Below are 15,434 nucleotides of genomic sequence, written 5' to 3' on the forward strand. Positions count from 1 at the left end.
ACCATTGTTTATTTTTGTGAGCTACGTTGAATATGCTAATCATTGATATGTTAAAATTCGTTCATTTGAATGAATTATTTTTTAAATATAGAAATTACATGGCTGAAAGACTTTTTAAATAATGTTTTACAATGTCTAAACAACCAGCTGCTGTTAGACTTTCATTATAAATGAGTCCAAGGAAATAGGCTCTCTGCTGTATTTTTCAGTGCTTGTTCAGGAAAATGACCTACATAACCTACGCATTACAGATGCAGTAGACAGGGACTAGGGTAAAAAAACCTTACTATCTTAAACAAGTGAATTGTTCAGGATTATGATCCACCTATCTTAAATCAAAATTTGAGAATCAGGCTTGAATAATTGAATAACTATGTCTGAGATGAAATGACCAATTGACCATTTCACTCTTTAACTCACCACGAAGCTGTTGTCTTTAGGGTTTGATGTGAGCGTCATCCCTAGTCTCATTTTATCTTTCCGTTCGGAGACATTCGTCAAAGATATCTTTCCTTAAAGAAAACAAAATTGCAGAATGAAACAAATGTACCACATGTCATTTTCTAGTCATTGTCTGTCTAGCCAGTGTCAGCTAAATCCACAGCATGCAGACGCTGTAAACTACATAACACTTACACAAACACATACACTGTCCACATACTCTGCATTTATATATACAATCCCATAAAGATGCGTAACACGTGTAGGAACAGATGTGGAAATGTATATAAACAGCGGAAAGAATAAATCACACTGATGGTCCCCCCTATAGCTTTTCACACCAACAGCTGTCTGGTAACACTTTACCCAAAACCACAGCATTAAGATTCATCCAGTTATTAAAGGACATTATACGAAGTAATACCACTGGCATAGTAAAGAGTTATTATGCGTTTAAAGTGTATTTACAAATATAACTGTAAAGTCAACGTGAAGTGACATACGGCTAAGTACGGTGACCCATACTCAAAATTCGTTCTCTGCATTTGACCCATTCAAAGTACGCACACACACACCGTGAACACACACACTTGCTCAAGGGCACCTCAGTCGTGGCCGGCCCGAAACTCGAACCCACAACCTTAGGATTACAAGTCAGACCATTAGGCCATCTCTAACCATTAGGCCATGACTTACCCCTATGACATATAACATATAACATATAACATATGACATTCAGTATAAACTACTGAAGTGTTTCAAGAACACGGTACCTAAATTGAGCTTTGTGCAGCTGGGGCCAGTAGCTCGTCTGTTTAATGAACATTTATACACATCGCCTGTCTGGTGTTGGCCATTCGTTTCCAACGGAGCTCCAACCAACAACCTGAAAAAACATGTTAACACAGTTATGTTTTGAAGACAAGAGTGGTTCACAATTTAAATGTAATGGTATCTGTTTTGGTAGACTGGTGTACATTCAGGTCTATATTGTTCTAAGATACTCTTTCCAGTTTGAATTTGCACTGTATTTTCTTTTCCATTTCTTCCTTTTTTTTTTTTACATTAAACTGCTTTATTCTAGTCAGAGATTAGATTTTCATCTAGTTTATTCTAGTCAGACATTAGATTTTCATCAATCAATCAATCAATCAATCAATCAATCTATCTATCTATCTATCTATCTATCTATCTATCTATCTATCTATCTATCTATCTATCTATCTATCTATCTATCTATCTATCTATCTATCTATCTATCTAGTGTTTCCAAACAAAATCAGCAAAAAGAAATCATGTTATCTATTGGACTGTTTGCTATTTGCTCAGTATATGACACTTGATTTTTGGCAGAGTTTTAAAGAAGAAAAAAAACAATCCAATACCTTGAAAATATCATATATTTATGCAGACTGAATTCAGCTTAAATGTGTTTTAGCAGTGAAAAGTGTGTGCTGTTATCCACAGTGACCCAACACATACAGTACACATCTTATTTCTCATTAACCCAGACTTGTAAAATTCGGATCTCCTCTAGTGAGAAAAAAAAATAGTCAGACTCATCAGCAGATTATTATCTATCCCTACACACACACATCTTTCAAACTCTTTATAGTCTCAACAATTGTTCTTTTGTGACAGGCACATCGGGCCTTGTGTTAGATCAAATCCTCATAGAGGAATCATTTCACCTTTCAGAGAATACAACTCTATCAGGAGCACTCACTCTTTATGCATTTAATACAGCAGATATAGACAAATCGTTAAGAGTCGCAATGAAGGAAGAAAATCCTCTTGAGCTCAACATTACACAAAATGTCTAGGTCACTGTGGACTTATAAATGTCAGCAGATAACTTTATAAAGCACTAAGAACATTTGGAGTACCAAATATCATGTCTGAGAACGGCGGTTTCACAGCCCTAAAGAGTGACCTTGCACCTTTTAAAAGTCTCTAAACACAAAAGACAAACAAATGAGAGTGTAGTAAAGCAATGTTATCCAAAATGGTTCTGTAGGCTGGAACAGCAAGTTTTTTTTCTTCTGGAATATCCTGAAGATTTTATGGGTTTTGCCTGCATTTTATTTGCAAGGAAAAATCCTACCATCCAACATTAGATTTTCATTAAAGTAACAGCTTTTGTCCATTTAACATTGAAATGAGAATTCTTTGACTTTCAAAATAGTATAATCTTTTAAAGCTTTCTTACTCACTTATATAAATTATTTCAGTATATTTGTGGCAAACACCTAATAAAATGTGAGGTCTGGTGCAAAGAGTTTCTTATCCACTACAAAGCCCTTTGCCACTTAAGAAGACATTACGCATGACAAAGACAAATGGATTTGGATTTCAAAAAGCTCCAAACATGTTTAAACATGTCATGCACACAAACTGTTTGATGATGTTAGGGGGCTTCGTATGTAAGACTGATGAAGTTAACACTCTTCAGTAGCACATACAGTACTGTACTTGTTTATTACAGATCCAGACATTGCTGCTAAGCTGCAGCCCAGAGGTCACATCTCAGGCCACTAAGCACTGAATAATAGCTTCTGCACGCTACACATATACTCCTTTTCTACAAAAAGTAGACTGAGGTTGAACATCTTTAAAAAAAATCATTGCAGGTCTGGTAACAATTTTAACTGAATGGATTCAGATGGTGCTAATATTTTGATGGCTGTGGATATTTTGATTATTTTTGCTGTCTCTGGAACTTTATTTTTCCAAAGAAAGTTCAGCTAAGGATACAGATACCTGAGCCCTGTGTTACTAGGAGAGGAAGCTGCTATTTTGCATTGCTTATGGCCACAGCTAGTGACAAGGCAAGCTGTTAAACCATTTACTGTGTGAGCAGTTAGGGTTCTTCCTGTAACACTGCTACAGTACCACAAGAGTAGGAGTGCACCTTCAGCTCTCTTGAGTAACAAGAAGCCACTACATGTTCTGCCACAGTATGTCCTGGTTTGGAAAAAAATGCTATGAGGCAGAATGGATTAAAGCACCACAAGTGTTATTCCCATTAGCAAACGGAGGGACATGAAGCCAAACTTCTCAGGTATCAAATGTGAATGAGCTCCAATGACAGGCTGTTTCAACACTTTTATGTATTTACACACACACACACACACACACACACACACACACACACACACACACACACACACACACACACACACACACACACACACACACACACACACACACACACACACACACACACATACACACACACACACATGCAAACACCCGAAAATCTCCAAATTGTGGTCTGATCCTAAGTAAATAAAAAATGAACTAATATAGGATATCATGAACATTTTTCCATGGCTTAGAAATATGATCTGGCCTCAAGAGAACACTAGAAGGCAGTTCTATTTTATTTTCCATCAGCTAAAATCCACATATTGACAACACTAAAAGTTACTGCATCATCATTTCAGAGCACAATGGTATCATTTTTTACTACCAACACTGAAGTACTATTTAACAGCTCCTTTACAGTGAGCTGACCAGTTCACATTAATGGCAATCAATTTACAGCAAAAAGAAATTTATAACACTAAAAATCTGGTGGGATGTGGTAGCTCAGTGGTTAAGGTGTTGGGCTACTGATTGGAAGGTCATGGGTTCGAACCCCAGGTCCACCAAGCTGCCACTGCTCTGCCCCTGAGCAAGGCCCTTAACCCTCAGTTGCTCAGTTTTAAGTCACTCTGGATAAGGGTGTCTGCTAAATGCCATAAATGTAAAAAAAGGCAGATTAGATTAAAGAATTCTGGACAATGTCAAAATTTCAACCAATTTTCTAATCATATTCCCCATTTTTCTGTTGTACAGGAAATAGAAATGGAAAAAATAAAAAGATTAAAAAAAAACCCTAATTTGATACAATTTGAACAAACCACAGTAGGATGTGACATTATAAAAATAACAAATAATTTATTATTGATGATATTTAGTAGATAATTTCATATATAAAAGAATTATATATAGAACTTGTCTTTTAAATCTAGTAACATTTGTTAAACTATGTGTGTTTATTCTTCATCTTATTTGTTGATATGGGTTGGACTTGACTATTTTTAATTTGGATTTATTGGTCCGGCCAAACTACCTGATCAAATATGTATGATGATGGTTTGGCCTGTAGATGGATAACAACCATATTCAGTACTGTATATTAATCTATTTTAAAGATAGAAAGTCTGTGATGTGCCTGCTGCTTCAGACCCTCATTACAGCCCATACAAAGCTTAGCACCTGGAAAGAAAGTTAATCTAAAACTCATCAGCATTTTCAGACAAAAAAGTGTTAAAGGGGTAGAATAAATGCCTATTCCTCGAGAGATTTTAATATTTCTTGTTCCATCTACTTGCCAATGCATCAAAGGGACATTAAACCTAGAAAGGAATTTCTTGTTAATCACACTAAGCTCATATATTAAACAATCTTTGCCTAGCCAAAGCCTAATTTCAGTTGATTTTTGTATGCAGGCTCAACTTCAATTCGTATTTAGAACCAGACAAAGGTAAATTGTGTGTGCAGAAGGTGTTTAAACTTTGTTTGAAAAAGGACAGATATGACCACTAAAGGAATTTTATTTCAATTGTCCATGCAAAGAATGGAAAATGTAATAGATACATATCAAAAGTGCAGATCAGAAAAAAAACATTTCTCAAGTGCTGCTTTACTAAACTTTAACCAAAATCAGCTGTGTTTCCACTACTGATCTACTGCTCACTCACAGATCCTTTATTGGTCCTTTTTCCCACCCATTTTTCTCTCAGAACTCGGGTTCTGTTTCTATCTAAACAGACTGGCTAAATGGCGACAGCAGAAATACTGCATCAGTCTTTACGTTGTCTATAAATTGAAAGTATTTGGCCTTAGGTACTACTAAGCGATTAAAGGCACCAGGAATTAGACATAAAAAGTAATTTATATTAAAAAATAATTTGAAAAAAAACCTTTTTATTAATCCATCACTAGAATGTGATGGCCTGGGAAAACCCATTACATGGTCAATCTGACATTTCCAACTGTACCTGTAGTCTCCTCCCAAAGTATTGGAATACAAGGCCAATACTTTTATGTTTGTTATACACTGAAGACATTTGGGGTTGAGATCAAACAATGAATATGATAGATCAGAATTTCAGCATCATTTTATGATATTTACATCTAAATACATTAGAATGTGGCAACTTTTGTTTAAACTTACTCAATATACAATGCAAGATTGTAGACACTGTGAAAGCCAGTATCTGATTACAAACTGAACTGATCAAGCTTATGTCCAGCTGCGGTGCATACAACTACATTTAACAAAGTCACATTTGTCAGCAAGATTTTAGATATTTTGGTCAGATTGACTGCATTTGTTACAGGCTCCACAAAAGACTTAACCGGACATGTTCAACTTTCAATACTGTGTTGACAGAAGCTGTTTATTTTTTAAACTTAAAGATGTACATTTCTGCTGGGATTATTGGCTGAAATTCTCAGTTTTGCTCAAAACCTAATTTTCTTCTAACATCTTTTTCCATGCTATCCAGGACAGAGCTACAGTGACATGCACTGGGTTTCCCAGATCAGCACATAAACAGTTTATAGCTGCAGAAATGAACAAAAATGAAATTTAAGCATGTTATTAAATGTTAATAGCCTATTAAACTATGATCTAAACTATGGACTTCTATTCAGCCTCAGGTCTAATCTGGATAAGTTAACAAACAATCATTTTCATGTGTTTTTAATGAGCTTTACAGTATTTTGACTAATTAATGGAATAATATAGTGGTTATAATTTTGCTTATTTTGGTGCAAAGTCATATTGTTAAATTTAATTATGTGTATTTATGCTCAAGCACATGGCTTGTTCATGTTAACAAATGCATTAAACAATCTTAACAAAGAGAGACTTAAAGTATTCCCCTGACACTCACTGCATGTCAACAGGAATAAAGGTACATAGTCTGAATGTACAGCTACGTGACTCCCTCCTACAGAGCACTTCCCATTTCAAAGACCCCAGTGCTTCCCCGGACTACATGATTCCTGGAATAAGCAACACATTCATCATCCTAGAAAAAATATTCTGTGCTGTAAAGCATCCGCACTGGAACCTGAGAACTGTACAATGCTAGCTGTGTGGAGAGTGCGTGATTTGAACATCGCAGATACTATAGGAATTTCTCAGGTTTCACTGGATGTGGAAGTGAGTGACTTGAGATGGATGTGAGGAAACACTTCTTCTTGACATTAAATGTGGTGTGAAGTTGACATGTGATTCAGAGGCCTGATCTCTACAAGTATTTTACCTCATTTCAATTTCAACGTTATAATTCTATCTGGCATTAATACAATATACACTAAAGGTTTTAAGTGAGCAAAATGAACAGGAAATGCACTTTATTTATTTATTTATTTATTTATTTATTTGTTTGTTTGTTTGTTTGTTTGTTTGTTTGTTTGTTTGTTTATAAATAATCAGATAAGTCATTTCTGTCTAACCTCTGAAACTAAAGGTTCCAGAGTTGCCCTGTTGTGCCGTTTCACACAATATAACACACATTTGAACCACATTTATTAAAAAGAACTTTTAAAAAAGTTTATTTTTAATAACATACCATATATATTGTAAGAAAATTACAATAAGATGATCTAAAGCATTGTTACCATCTTCTGAGATCTAACACCAATCTCTTCTCTGAGATTATTCCTGAAGTTAAGGAAATGGTAAACTCATACATTGTTCTTACACTGTCAAGATTTTATATTCCCATAAATGTTGAAACCACTTTGGCACCATTAGTTCCTTTTGGGGGAAAACAATGCTAGAGCCCTGTATTTAAAATGCAATATGTTTTATTGGCTATGTAGAAATTATGTCTGATTTATGGCCCTATATAGGGCAGCTGTAGGATTTTTGTTTAACTTCTCACTGTTTCATACCTGTTTATTGCATTTACATGTTGGTACTCTAGCTTTTTACTTGATTTGTATCTTGGTAGCCACTTTGCCAGTAACAGAGTGATAATAAGCCTGGAGGTAGTCAGGATGCACCTACTGTACTGGCATGTTTCAACAGATAATAGCCACGTATTTGTGAAACATAGGATTTGGCACTTGTAAAATGATAGTCACTGAGCTGTTCGCATGCAATTACACAAAAATAGGCCCTGAAGCTAACATTTTCTCCACTTGTGCCGAGGATAGTATTTTTGGGATTTTGGGAACACCAGAAGTGACCCTAAATGTTCTGTGTTTCATCGTTTTGCCAAGACATATAGGGTAATTGAAACAGACACCTCTCAGGTCTGTGTACTGCTGAGACCTACTAACCACAGTCGACTAATAAGGGTTGCCAGAACTTTTTTCAGACCTTCCCTGTGCCTCTGAAGCTCATTTGACCCTTATTCAGACATCAATGCATGCAGGTCCAAAGAGAAAGAAAGAGCAAATCTCTGTGTGCAGTGATGTATGACAATCATAATTTGTTTATTTAATTCTGACATATACCCACTCCCTCTTATTTTGTCATTACCTAATTTTGGCATGATGAGTCAAATTCAAGCTACTAAATAGGTTCTGCAGCTGCTTTCAAGGGACCAGTTTAATAAAAAGTGTAGGAGGAAGGACATAAAAAAAGGATTTCTCTTTCTTGAGGATCTGACATGTTACTTTAAAAAACAGAACTTACCATGATATTTCCTGAGTGGAGTGCATGTCTCAGACACTCTCTTACATTCATACACAGCCAGCAATGTCTCTTAGCGCTTAAAGCATTTCCCCTGTTCAGGCCGATCAAAAGTAGCCTTACACCATGTTGACAATTAGCTACTGTTCCTCCCATTTCATATCTCCTTAAACTGTGCCAGTGCAAACACTCAAGCTTCCTGATAGTCACACACACAAAAATATTGTATTAATTTCCAGCTCCTCATGAAATAACCTACTGCGCAAACTTCCCTTAACTCTATGGTATCTGCAGGCATTATGTTACATAACTACCTCTGACCTTTCTCTGTCAGTAAATGTATATGACAGTGTGGTTTCTGCATAATTCCTCAAACGGTATAGTGCTGTAAATGTTGTGCACTTGTGCACTTGAGGCACATGAATGTGTGTTTGAGAAGCCTGTGTGGCAAAAAGCAACCTTTTGGCTTTTAGTTTTTTTAATATAAAAGCAGCTTTTTTTGAAAAATCTGGACAAACATATGCCAAACAGTGAACGTGTGGGCCCCATGGATATATATAAAACACCCCCAATACACACACACACACACACACACACACACACACACACACACACACACACACACACACACACACACACACACACACACACACACACACACACACACACACACACAAATACAGACACATACAGAAGCCAGGCATACCAGGCACACACACATATATACACACAGTACACTGAAGTTTCCTTTAGCCACTAAACGATTTCCAGATGTGTTTTGACTGATGAGAAAAGAGAGAGAAAGAGAGCAAGAGCTAAAATGGGGAGATCTTTGTTGATATCCCCAAATATCAACCTAACCAAATTTACAACAAACTTTGTAGTTCAAGCTACAGGCTTGAAATTTGCATTTGCTCTAAACTATGTGGAGAATGTAAACTAGGGAGAAGCATTTTCATCACGGTCTGGAGAGCAATAGGAATGTCAATGTGATTATTGGAAGCAAACAAATTCTAATCATTATTGTCTACTTAAACAGATCTCTCCAGTTACAGGGTTGGTGTATGTGGTATGCTCATTCATAATGGAAGGAAGTACTGACATTAACATTTCTAATTTATAAATATCTTGATCTTTATCTCAAATCAGCAAAGTCTGGAGAGGGATCGTTCCAGATGCAATTCAAGGAAAACTCTACCCTCCAACACATCAAATATGTTTATATTTAAATATTTGCAATGGACTTAGGGATTCTGGTGCTAATTTGTTGCTTTTATTTTGTTATGTCTGTGAGAGATTAGTGTTTGTCTGCTGGTCTGACATCACAGGGAGACATCGCTAGTGGAATTATAATCATGTTTAATAACAAAAAACCTAACCTATTACAGTCAGGTAAAAACACTTCTTTCCTATTTCACCATGTTCCAGATGGTTAATATGTTAATGAGAAATTCTGCTAGACTAAAATGTTCAGGTGGTTCAAATTGATGGTGGTACTAGCATGAAAACTTTGGAAGCTGATCTGTCTGAACAGGGTGAACGGATGAGGATGAACTACCGAACTAGATGAACTACACCACTTTGGTCTCTTTATTTAGGCTGTTCAAGGTGGATATTTCCACTGAACGGTAATAGGTACGGTCATGCTGGCTTTCAGGCTGTGACATGTAAATCCAGGCAAATTACAAAGATAATTTCATCTGAATTGATAAGCCTATTTACTTAAAAAATCATTACTGAGCATTACACTGAAGCAATAGTATGCCCAGATTTTTAAGATGTGCAGTGCTAAATAGGGAGCTTGAGCAGACTAAGGGTATTAACACTCATCTTATATGGGAAATAGCTGTATTTTCAAGATATCTGATTTGTTCCTAGTTACAAAATGAATGACCACATAATGAGCTTCCCTGTAGTTCCTTATACTCAATGGAATGTAGTATTTCCAATGTGTTTTGATTTAATCAGCATGAATTCACATACGGTTATAAGTCAAGAGCAGTAATAGACCATAACAGACCTCTTATAGATTTGAGGTCAGAGTTGGGGGTGGTAATTGGTATGAAAAGACTTATTCCAGAGGTAAAAAATCTTCTCACAGCCCCCCCACACCACAAATAATGTAGAGAACTCCAAATAAAGTCAGAAGCCTGATTAAAGATGTTTTGTATTTACTGTGGTTTATACCATAGTTTGCAAACTGAACTCATATTTAGGATGGGAGGCTAATCTAAGCTGTGAAAGCCAATCAAGGAACACTGCATTTAACAGAAAATGTCTATTTTTTTTTTTTGGATAATGTATACATACAGAATAATTTAATGTGATCCAAAGTCATTTAGAAGTAACCATGATGTAATGATGTACCATAACTCAGTAATCAACACACAGACACACAGCTTCTGTGGTCAGTACACAAAGTAAGGATGGCAGGATCCTCGCTGATGATGTCATACAAATGGATGACAAATACCCTGCTCATTTCACCATCAAATATTTATTGGTGGTTAACCACATAAATAATGATAGTAGAAGTTCTGTCTGTTTTCTGGCAAGTAACAATGGTGGGCAGAATGAATAATGTTTTCTTGTTTATATAATAATATTTAAGATGTGTTCAATTGACCTTAAATTCACTCAAAAACATTGGAATGGATTTTTCCATTTTTGCAAATCTCTACCATGGACAACATTGTAGATATTTTATTGGAGGTATAACATTTCACACTTCAACCCAGATAGCTACAAACCCAAACTGGCAGAAGCAGGACACAGAAAAGAAGCACAATAGAAGGAAATTACAAAGGGAATGAATGAAATATCATACTGTACCATTTCTGTCCGCCAGCTACGTGTTGCTGTACGGTGTAACCGAACTGCACCTGCTTTGGGCCCTTTATGATTCTGTGGCTCTTTGTGTCTATGTTGAAACAGTCATGAAGCCCTGGAAGAAATCAGAAATCAGTCAAACAAGAGCAATATCTTTTTCAAGCTACAGTATTATTGTTTTCATTGAAAATTGTGATCATTTCTGAAACATTTACAGAAACTGAAACAGAAATCTATTGACCAAGCTATATAGTTTCCCAGTTTGTGAGAACGTGAGGTGATGATTTGAACTAAACATTCTCATCAAAGCTCAATGACTGCAAGAGTCATAATAGTAATCTTCTTTTGTGCAGTATTCTATACTGAAAGCTAGCAATCACATCACAAGCAGCAAATTTTATTCACACTACTTATATTTTTACCAGCTAATACTATTATAGCAAATTATTTACACAATCAGCTTGGAAATAAGCACAGATGTTTTCTTGCTTTATGCATACCCAAGTAGGGAATCTGTTAGCACTCAGCATGACGTCCTACTGGAGCATAGCACCCCCCAGTGCGAGGAGCATCTGACCTCTGGGACACACTAAAACAGCAAATACTCTCATGGAGGTCCAAAAAACATCTTTGTGCAGATAAGCCTTCTTTCGTAGCTTACACAGAACTATTATGTGCTTTCTTTCAGCCTCAACTGTCCATCCGCCACTCTCTCAACATGCCATTGTGAGAGACTGATTTGTCCCATCAGAGTAAAATGGAACCATCAGTCAATCCCAGAGACTGAAATTACACTGTCAGTTAAATGAAGTGAAAAACAGAATGAGAAGAGACTCATCCACAGGACAGACTGAGAACAACTAATAAAATTTCAGGTCTAAATAAACTGTCTCTTTAAAGGAGATGCATGCTGTAAGCTGTACTAACATATAAATGTACAAGAGTTTATCAAGGTTTTAATGGTTCTTAACTTTCTGACAAGACCAATTCTGTCAGTAAGACTCACAGACTAAATATTACGCATTCTCTTTTTATTATGCACTTTCCCAGATAGTAAAAGTAATTCAGTTCAAACACACACACACACACACACACACACACACACACACACACACACACACACACACACACACACACACACACACACACACACACATATATTTATCACAGACCTATAGATTTGGTCAAGGTTTTTTACTGCTTACTTTTTTTTCTTCTATTTCTTCTTCATTTGATGGATCACTGATCTGCATATTTAATCCAGAACAGTAGATACACTATCTGAAGCAACCCTCCTATTGTTTAACGTGCTTAAATTAAATTAACAAACGCTTCTGTTAACAAAACAACACAATAAACTACCCTTTTATCTTAATAAAACTTTCCTCGTGGTCATTTTGCTTTTGTAGCCAATCCACATTTCTCGTCATGGTTCGACATGTTGTTCATTCTGAGATGATTTTATTTACATTATGGTTTAAATGGTTATTTGAATTCCTATAGCCTTCCTTTCAGCTTGAACCAGTCTAGCCATTCCCTTTGACCTCCCTCATCAACAAGATGTTTTTGCCAACAGAAAAAACAGCTAATCACTAAATTTTTTTTGTGTTTTACATCATTCTCTGTAAACTCTAGGGACTATTGTGTGTGTAAATCCCAAGAGAGCAAACCAAACCACTGACACCACCAAATGAGTTTCCATGTTTCCCATTCTGATGTTTGATGTGAAAATAATCTGGACATGTATCTGGATTATTTAATGCTACTCGATCCACTGTATGCTCTGAAGAAACTTCTTCTTCTGGATTTGAATAAAAGCCTTGTCAAGAAAAGTATTTTCTGAAGGTCTTGTCTATGTAGTATTTAAATAATTCATAGTAGTTACTTAATAAATAATGTGGGTTGAGAAATTAATATGCTCAGACTTTACTGTACTGATGACATTTACATTGTGGAACATACTCTGACTTTTACAAGAGATTTACTTTTCCACTTACGAAAGTCAGTATTTGAAGAAAAAAATGGAAAGAAAAGGAGTGATGGCCTTTGGCAGACAGGAGAAGTTAAGTTAATCCTTCTTAGCCTTGGTTTGACATTTTAAAACCATTATTTCTTTAGATCTTTCTCCTACTCTTCACTGTCACTACTTTCGTGTTTGGCTGCAGTAATATCAATGATATGCTACTGTGGTGATAAGGCTGGTGTCATTGCACACTGTTTTCCACCACAAAAGACGATAGGCATTGCTTTTTGGTTCTGGTCCAGTGCATAATAGTATCATGTATGCAAGAAGGGAGAGTGAGGAAATAAATGTGCTTCTTTTTTATTCTCTTGCACCAACACCAAAAATCATTTCACAAAAAGATAAAAAATACATAAAGGAGAGGAACAAAGAAACAAAAAGTGTTTTTTCTTGCAAAAACATGCAAGATGTTGCAATAATGTCACAATATTCAACATGTCAATAGTTTTTCCACAGTAATATGTCTCAGCATGAACACCCACAGAGAACTGATATAAAAGATTTCAAAGAGAAGTTGAATTTGACCCTTAGTTCACACACACACACACACACACACACACACACACACACACACACACACACACACACACACACACACACACACACACACACACACACACACACACACACACACACCCTCAGAGATATTCTCTCCTGAATTCTCTTTCGCTTCCTCCCTACATTCTCCTTCTCCCCTGATTCTCTCTTAGCCAAGACTGATAACTGATAACAACCTAACATGTCAACATCTGAACCTGATTCATAGCTTTAGTGAAACGTGCAAGCGTCTGTTTCTTGTGTACTTCAAACAGAAATTAAGGAATATTTAAATTAAATATATTTGTATTGAAATGTTTGTGCGATGCTTGACAGTTCTGGTAGTTGGTACGGTAACTGTGTTATTTTAGTGAGGATTTTTTGGGCATGTGCCAAACTGACATCACCAGGGACTTGATCTGGGACATGAGAGATAATGTACAGGTTTTCCTTTTAGCTCTGAAAATATTTCATTGATGTTCAATATCATGTAAACGAGAATCCATTGTAGCAGAAGTGTAAACAGCAGCAGTGTGGGAGACAAAATAGCAATTTATGTCCAAGATGATTCCATTAACAGCACTATTAGCATTTGAGCTAAGACTAAAGCACTAAAGTGCATCTCGTGCCACTACCAGCCTGATCTCTATACTTGGAAAAACTAGACCAATCATTTCTGTCAGCAAGGGCAACGGTTTACATATTGACACATTCTCTACATTGTTCATATCCTGTCTTTGATGTTTTTCCCCCTGGAATATTGCCCAGGACATGGCTTTCATAGCTATAAAAAACAATTTTAATAAGTTAATAAGAAACATTTTATAACTCAAATGTGCATGACAAATCAGTGAGTCCATTAAACAAGAAGAGATGCAAAAAAAATATAAATCTAATAAATATGAAGATATGATAAATATGCTGAATGCCGTGAGGTATTTTCTTCTCCGATTGATTCATTTCTCCTTTTCAAGTTTCATAGTTTTTAATGATTTCTTAAGTATTTAATGCAATGTCTCTTGCAATGAAAGGGTCGGAAAAAAAGAAGAGCCCAGAGAAGCTGCGGCTTTTTATTTGAAACTTTAACGTAGCAGAGCGATTTATTATTCCCTCTAATATCACAAAGCAGCCTTTGCCTTTTTTTTTCTTTCTTGTGTACAGATGTCTCTTCCCAGATAAATAAACCTCAGTACAGTGGCTGCTGGCCCTGCGTGTCCAGAATGGCTTCACCACAGCCACGCTGACACACAACCAGTCTCAGATCAACAGCGGTGAGGGTTCTAACCAGAGACCGATTCAAAGAATCAAAAAGAGAAACCATTGACTATTCTCTGACCCCATATAATTATCAAGGACCCCAATTAACAAGAATGAATCTTATCATACATAAGCATCCTTACTTTTGGGATCAACCTTACTTACATTGCATTCCCCTGAGACATGAGACATGACTTTACAACTCAATCAACTCAAGACATGGTGGTACTCAAATCTGAAACAGATGACCCAAAGTCTTGGATCATGTCAAAAATACAAATAAAAAAGTCTTGATTTGACTTGTTCCAAAACTCTTAGATGAAAACTCAGAACAGCTCTCCACCCTAAACACATGTATGGAAAAAACAAAGCTCACAGCTGTATGCGATCACCATCTGTGATGGACAGAAACACTTCCACACATCTGCTTGTCTCTCACTTATCCCTCTCTTCCTTCACAAACATTTACATGTGGAGCTGCTCCGAAGCTAATGAGGCCCGATGCTGCCCATCGGCTAGGATTATGAGCCAGCAGATTTACTTCTAATAAACTTCACATGCCTGAAATTCATCCTTCCTACCAGAGAAATATTTTTGCACTCTACTGTACATAGCGTCCACTAATATGTGTGTGATTTTTCTTGG

At 36.3% G+C, this 15,434-nt stretch overlaps 1 protein-coding gene across 1 annotated transcript in view; it reads right to left on the bottom strand.

Moving 5' to 3' along the window:
* itga11a (integrin, alpha 11a) overlaps positions 1–15,434 on the bottom strand; it is a 47,194-nt gene that overhangs the window by 28,984 nt on the left and 2,776 nt on the right. Inside the window, exons 2-4 of the mRNA XM_027136922.2 lie at positions 10,976–11,087; positions 1,215–1,327; positions 421–512 (exon numbers count right to left, since the gene is read on the bottom strand). Of these exons, the coding sequence (XP_026992723.2) occupies positions 421–512; positions 1,215–1,327; positions 10,976–11,087 (317 nt within the window). The remainder of the gene's footprint in view (positions 1–420; positions 513–1,214; positions 1,328–10,975; positions 11,088–15,434) is intronic.

This window comes from Tachysurus fulvidraco, chromosome 1, assembly GCF_022655615.1.
Source record: "Tachysurus fulvidraco isolate hzauxx_2018 chromosome 1, HZAU_PFXX_2.0, whole genome shotgun sequence".
Taxonomy (NCBI): Eukaryota; Metazoa; Chordata; class Actinopteri; order Siluriformes; family Bagridae; genus Tachysurus; species Tachysurus fulvidraco.